The sequence below is a fragment of the Gossypium arboreum genome, chromosome 4, assembly GCF_025698485.1.
Source record: "Gossypium arboreum isolate Shixiya-1 chromosome 4, ASM2569848v2, whole genome shotgun sequence".
NCBI lineage: Eukaryota > Viridiplantae > Streptophyta > Magnoliopsida > Malvales > Malvaceae > Gossypium > Gossypium arboreum.
This window is the reverse complement of record NC_069073.1, coordinates 66,419,577-66,426,247: the sequence shown is the minus strand read 5'-3', so window position 1 is coordinate 66,426,247 and position 6,671 is coordinate 66,419,577. Positions and strand designations below refer to the sequence as shown.

The window sequence follows — 6,671 nt, the reverse complement described above, 5'->3', positions numbered from 1 at the left end:
TTGAAGTTATGGGTAGTTGCTGCCGAATAGGGACTCTTGGCACTCAAGAATTCGGCCTAGGGGTTATACTTCTCATTTTGGTCAGTTTCTACTCTTGTTTTCCCTTTTTGCATTTTGGAGTCCTTTTCACTTTTTCTGGGTAGCCAATTTCTGTTAGGGGTCTTGAGGGTACTTCTCGCTTTGACCATTCGGGCACTTGCCTTTTTCATTTTGGCTCTTCACAACAGTGCTTATTGATCAACTGTCTCCTCTTCCTCTCCTTCTAACTTTCAGGTTTTTGTTCTTGATTCTTTGACCGATTGTTTCCTCCTCCCTTCGACTTTTTTTGCTCTTGTATTGTCATGGCCGAACCTAAGATCTTTTGTTCTTCAAAGTCGAACACCCTGTTCCCACTTTCTTCCTTTCTTCTCTTGGCTGAATAGTCTTGGCCGATTACCCCCTTCTCAAGTTGGGAGACTTCTGGGCTTGGGGTTTGACTGAGTATTGGTTAGTCTGCTTCTCAAGAAATGTTGTTTTCTCTTTCTATGGGCCGAATGTACCCTTTTCACTCATTCTCTCTTCCACCTTAATGGTTGACTTGTAACACTGTGATTTTGTCATTTGTTGCTAGGGGATCGTTTTCAATGAGCAAGGTGTAGGTCGATTACTCTTTCCCCTATAAGTGATCCTTTCATTCGCGGTGAGTATTTTAAGTTCTACATACTTATGTTGGATTACAGATTCTTATGGATTGGTTAACTATTTCGTGTGAAGGTTATATAGCTTTGGGAAGAATACGTTGGTTGGATCAACAGACAGAGGTCCTGCGTTTAGTTGATTGGTAAGTAACGATGAGTAGGTTAAAGTATTCTCAATACTTTAGTTTTGGATTAACCACGTATGTGACTAATGTTAGGGTTGTTGTGAATCGTAGGTGCTTCAACCTCAGAAGTGTTGCGTCTATAGTTCCATATCAGGTGTGTGAACATTACCATTAGATGTGTAACAGCAAAAGCCAAAAAGTCAAAAAGTGGGCTGTCGGTACCACACGGGTGTGTGGCTACCCATATGGCAGGCCATGTAACAAAACGTGGCTGTACAGGCAATAAGATGGCCATGAGCGTTCTCATGGTCCAAATTGATATTGGGCCACAAAGGGCCGAACTGGGCCTTGTAGGCTCAATAGGCTTGTGGGCCCCACACAGAAAAATCACACAAAATAATGCAAATTGTGGGGCAGGTTGTGTAAACTACACGGCTAAGGCCATTTCTAGGCTATGTGGGTCGTATAAGAGTATGGGCCCACATGGGTCCGCAATATGGGTTGTAGGCCCATTATCACTAATTGTCTATTAAGGTTGCACGGGTCGCCAGAGATGACTGTGGACCCACTGTTGGGTCGGTAAGTATACTTAGACCCATACTGATGAAATGACCGTTATACCCCTATAAGGTAAATTGACTAATATACCCCTATATGATGTATGACTTTGAGCATGCCATTTTTACTATATATGCATTGATATTATGTTGCATTGCATAGGGCTGGGATATTGATTTTGGAGGAAGTGTACTGAAAGGCTATAAGCCTAATACTAGCAGCTTTGCTACAATTACTGATCTAGTACTGAAATCAGTACGACTTGGTGTGTAGGGTTGGGTGGGTTGATTTTATCCCCACATGGTGTGTAGGGCTAGTACGGAGATGGCGTGTAGCGGATGGATTGGGTAGGATTATTTGTTTGCATACTGTACTAAAATGGGCTAAGGCCTAAATTGCCTCTGTTACTGAAATGGGCTCAATTGTTACGGGAAAAGTGGCTAAGGCCCTAACTAGAACTAACGGGCCTAGGCCCAGATTACGTTTACTCTAACTGTTTGTTACTTTGGGATTTCACACACTGAGTTTTCTTAAACTCACCCATCTGTTATCTGTGCAGGAAATCCCCAAGCTTAGACAGATCGAGGCGACCGAGGACTCGAAGGTGGCCACTGACATAGTTAACTTATTTAAAATACTATAATTTAGAATTTATTTGATATTGAGTTTTCGTTATGGAATAAGGCCTTTTAAAGTTTATTTTAATTTGGGGATTTAATTAATTTAATTTTACCTGTTAGTAATAGGACTCATATTTTCAAGAATGCACAAACCAATGTTTTTCTGAAATCATCACGCTTACGCTGTACGTTTTGAAAGCTTCTGCAACAAACACTATTTTAAAATTTGAGAAACTAGTATAATTAATATTTTGCTTAAATAACTTGAGTTTTCACAAGGAACTAATCATCCTAACCTTTTATTTAGAATCTAAAGAAGTTTTTTATGAAAAATGGATTTGTGTCAATTTGTGTTTTGGAAAAAACAATCCAATGTCACATCATAGATTCGGCCATAACGTTCAGGCCGGGTTTGGGGTGTTACAAAAACAGGGCATAAATACTGACTTAATCACATGGCCACAAGACATGCCCTTGTGTCTTGGCCATGGTTGAAACTGACTTGGGTCACTCGGCTAGCCACATACTCTTGTGCCTTGGCTATGCTCAAGACTGACTTAAAATCGTGAGGTACCCCAAGGGATACACGGCCGTGCAACATAACCATGTGTTGCACACGGCTGAGACACATGCCCGTGTCTCTACCCGTACTGACAAAAATAGGCCATTTGAAAAGCCAATTTGCCACCCAATTCACGACAAACCTACAAGCATCAAACCAAGCACATTTGCACTATAATTTCAACCAATTTAAATCACAAAACATTCATCATTCATGCCAAATCATTGACAACAAATTTATGCTTGTAACACATAGCAAAACATGTCATCCCATAAATAAAAATCATACCAAAACATATGATTTCATAATCTCTAATTATATAATCAAATCTCATGGAAAAACTTTACCAATTCCATACTATGCACATTCCAAAAACTTACCGAATTGACCAACTCTCTTGGCCATCCAAAACACTTCACATAGATAATATTGCATCACATAATTCATACCAAAAACTCATTTATATACACAACCAAAACCAAGCCAAATCACATGGCTAGATATATACACTTCACAACACATATTCAACTACTTCTAGCCTATACATGCCATAATCCCATATTTACACTTTCAGAATGTACGAAAAATAGAGTTGGATAGTGTGGTGATGACCCTCGATGATCCCCAAGCTCTCGATAGCTATGATATCTATAAAATAGTTGAGAAACACACAAAGTAAGATTTCAAAAGCTTAGTAAGCCATATACAAATAAACTTATCATTTAAAGCATATAAACAACATAAAATACATATGTTCCATAGACAAATACTATCACAAATCACATAGTTCATATACATTTCTCATATTTCCAATTCATTTATACATATAGCATATTTTCTCATTCTTATATCACATATCAACAATTTCACATCTACAAACCTTTTATTCTCAAATATAGTATACATTTCAAACGTACCTGAATCAGATACACAATTTATATATTCATTCTTTTCTCAGAATGCACGTTGAACAGTTTGAAATCATAAGGATATGCGGATAGCTCGGAATGCTCGTACAATGCTAACGTCCTAGACGTGGTCTTACATGTAATCAAATATCGATGCCACTGTCCCAGATAGGGTCTTACACGAAATCAAATACGATGCCAATGTCCCAGACATGGTCTTACACGTAAATACAAAATCGATGCCAACGTCCCAGACGTGGTCTTACACGATATCACATATCGAAAATCCTATGTCATGACATATGTATCCTAACTATTCCTAAGGTTCGTACGAGGCTTTCCGAAAGTCGAAACTTGTCGATACTTTCTCGAATATCTCATAATCAATGCACATAGCCATTCATCATTGTTCAATGATATATAAGCATAAATAAACCATTTCAAACATATTTATTTGTATATTGACTTACCTCGTACGGATTCGGATAGATGGAATCGGCTACTCAATGACTTTCGACTTTCCCCGATCTAATTCCATTTTCTTTAATTCTTAATCTATACGAATTCAAATTTAACTCTTTTATTCACCAAATCATTCAAATCAATCCACAAACACACATTTAGGGCAATTTACAAATTAACCATCACATTTTTACATTTTGACACTTTAGTCCATAATTCACAAAATCACAAGATACACATAATTTTCATATACCCATGTTAGGCCAAATTCTCCTACTATTCATATAAGCCCATATGTTTCATTTGTTTCACATTTTAATCCCTTAAAATCTCCTTTTTACAATTAAGTCCAAATTACTCAAATTGATCAAAAATTCAAAGACAAAACTGAGTAATCTAACACATATCTTCCATTTACCATCATCAAACTTCATAAAAATCATAGTTTCATCAATGGCATATTTCAAAATAATCAACAAAATCAGAAATTGAGACACGGGCTTGATAGATTACTAAGCAACGATTACAAAAACGTAGAAATTATCAAAAACTGAACAAAAACACATACCTAATTAGCCAAGATGAGTGTAGAAACCCTAGCAAGCATTTTCTTTTCTTTTTTTTTCTATTTTCGGCAATATGAACACTAGTGAACCAAATTTTATTTTTTGTTTTATTTTTATAAACTTAAATACTAAATTACTTATATAACCTCAATTATAAAACTTGAAATCCATTTAATTCATGTCCAAAATAGTCCACTCATAAGTTCAATGGTCTATTAACCACATAAGGACTTATCATTTAAAGAGACATAGCAATTAGGCATACTTAACAAATAGGAAGCAACTTTTACATTTTATGCGATTAGGTCCTTTTATCAAATTGAGCACACAAACGATTAAATTTTCACACAGAACTTTCACAGATATCAATTAACATATAATAAACACAAAAATAATATTTAAATATTTTTTTGACTCGAATTTGTGGTCTCAAAATCACTATTTCGATTAGGGTCTAAACCAGACTGTTACACATTTGCACTAGTGGCTAGGCTTGATACAACCAGACTACTGGTTGCATTGGCTGCTTAAAAATAGTGGAAAATACATCAAATTGATGTAAAATCTGCTTTCCTCAATGGCTTTCTTGATGAGGACATATTTGTTGAACAGCTAGAGGGTTTTAAGGTTGCTAGTGAAGAAGACAAAGTGTTCAAGCTAAGGAAAGCCTTGTATGGCTTAAAACAGGCACCAAGAGCCTGGTATTACAGAATCGACACCTACCTTGTAAGCTTGGGGTTCGAGAGAAGTATTAGTGAGCCAACACTGTATGTGAAGAGGGAAAATGATGAAACACTACTTATAGTGTCTCTGTGTGTGGATGACTTGTTGGTAACAGGTGAAAATAATGTTGTGCTTTCAAATTTTGAAGGCAAAATGGAGAACATGTTTGAAATGTCAGATTTAGGTGAAATGTCCTATTTCCTTAGCATGGAAGTACTTTAGACTCAGCAAGGGATTTTCTTAAGCCAAAAGGCATTTGCCTTGAAAATTCTGAACAGATTCTCCATGCAAAATTGTAAAGCAACTAGCACTCCAATTGCTATTGGAGAATAGCTGACAAGTTAGGGTGATTTCGAGAAAGTGAATGAATCAACCTATAGGAGCCTAGTTGGATGTCTGCGCTACTTGATAGCCACAATACCAGACATAAGTTTGCAGTTAGCCTTCTATCCAGGTTCATGCACTGCTACAATGTGAACCATTTTCAAGCTACAAAGAGAGTCCTCAAGTACATTGAAGGCACTCTGAACTTTGGGATGATGTTTACCAAGGTTGATAGCATGAAGCTCCTTGGTTTTACTGATAGTGACTGGGCAGGATTAATAGATGACATGAAAAGCACTCAGGGTATCTGTTTACCCTTGGTTCAACTAATTTTTTTCTTAATTTCAAAGAAGCAAACTATTGTTGCTCAATCAACAGCTGAACCAGAATATATAGCAACAGCAGGGGCTGTTAACCAAGTAATTTGGTTAAGAAAGATCATGGCAGATATGAACTTGCATCAAAGAGAAGCAAGATAACCAATCTACTATTGCAATTGCAAAGAATCTAGTGTTTCATGGGAAAACAAATCATTTTAAGATCAAGTTTCATTTTGTTAGGGAAATGGAACAATCTCAAGAAATCAGGCTGGTTCATTGCAGTTCTAAAGATCAATTAGCAGATATCTTGACAAAGCCTCTTTGTGTGTCAAGGTTCAAGAATTTGAGAGTGAATTTGGAAGTTTGTAGCATGTAAGCCAAGAAGGAGTGTTAGAAGATGGCTTACATGCAGACCAAGGTAGTTTGAGCCATGCAAGTAGTAGTTGAAGCATATGTTGTTGTTATGTTTTCAGTTAATGTTTTGTTGCTTAGTTGGATTAGAACTAAGTTAGTGACATGCTTGACGTAATTTGGTGCTGATAGATTTGATAAATTAGCTTAACCAAGAGTGCAAGCAAGGTTTTATGAGTTTCAATGTAATGCCTTTTATTCTCAATGAAATGATGATGGATCTTTCAACAAATTTTTCATCATTTGGTTTTATGTCAAGTATTCTTTTCTTATAGCTTAAGCTTAATTTCTCTATATGTTCATCAATATATTGTAGCTTAAAGCTTAAGTTTCAGTTGAAATTTCTTATTCTGTTTTCTAAGATCCAACACAAATTCTTGCAATTTGAAATCTCCCCTGGAACTTCACTCTGGAA

General features: G+C 36.5%; 1 protein-coding gene across 1 annotated transcript; it reads left to right on the top strand.

The window, feature by feature from the left end:
* The first annotated feature begins 5,593 nt into the window (after positions 1-5,593).
* LOC108458526 (secreted RxLR effector protein 161-like) lies at positions 5,594-6,004 on the top strand. Its single transcript, XM_017757951.1, has one exon. It carries the CDS (start codon positions 5,594-5,596, stop codon positions 6,002-6,004), a length of 411 nt encoding a protein of 136 aa, XP_017613440.1.
* Positions 6,005-6,671: the final 667 nt, after the last annotated feature.

Excerpts from the sequence above, each read along its gene's own strand:
- LOC108458526 (XM_017757951.1), top strand. The coding sequence starts at position 5,594 with ATGTCTGCGCTACTTGATAGCCACAATACCAGACATAAGTTTGCAGTT.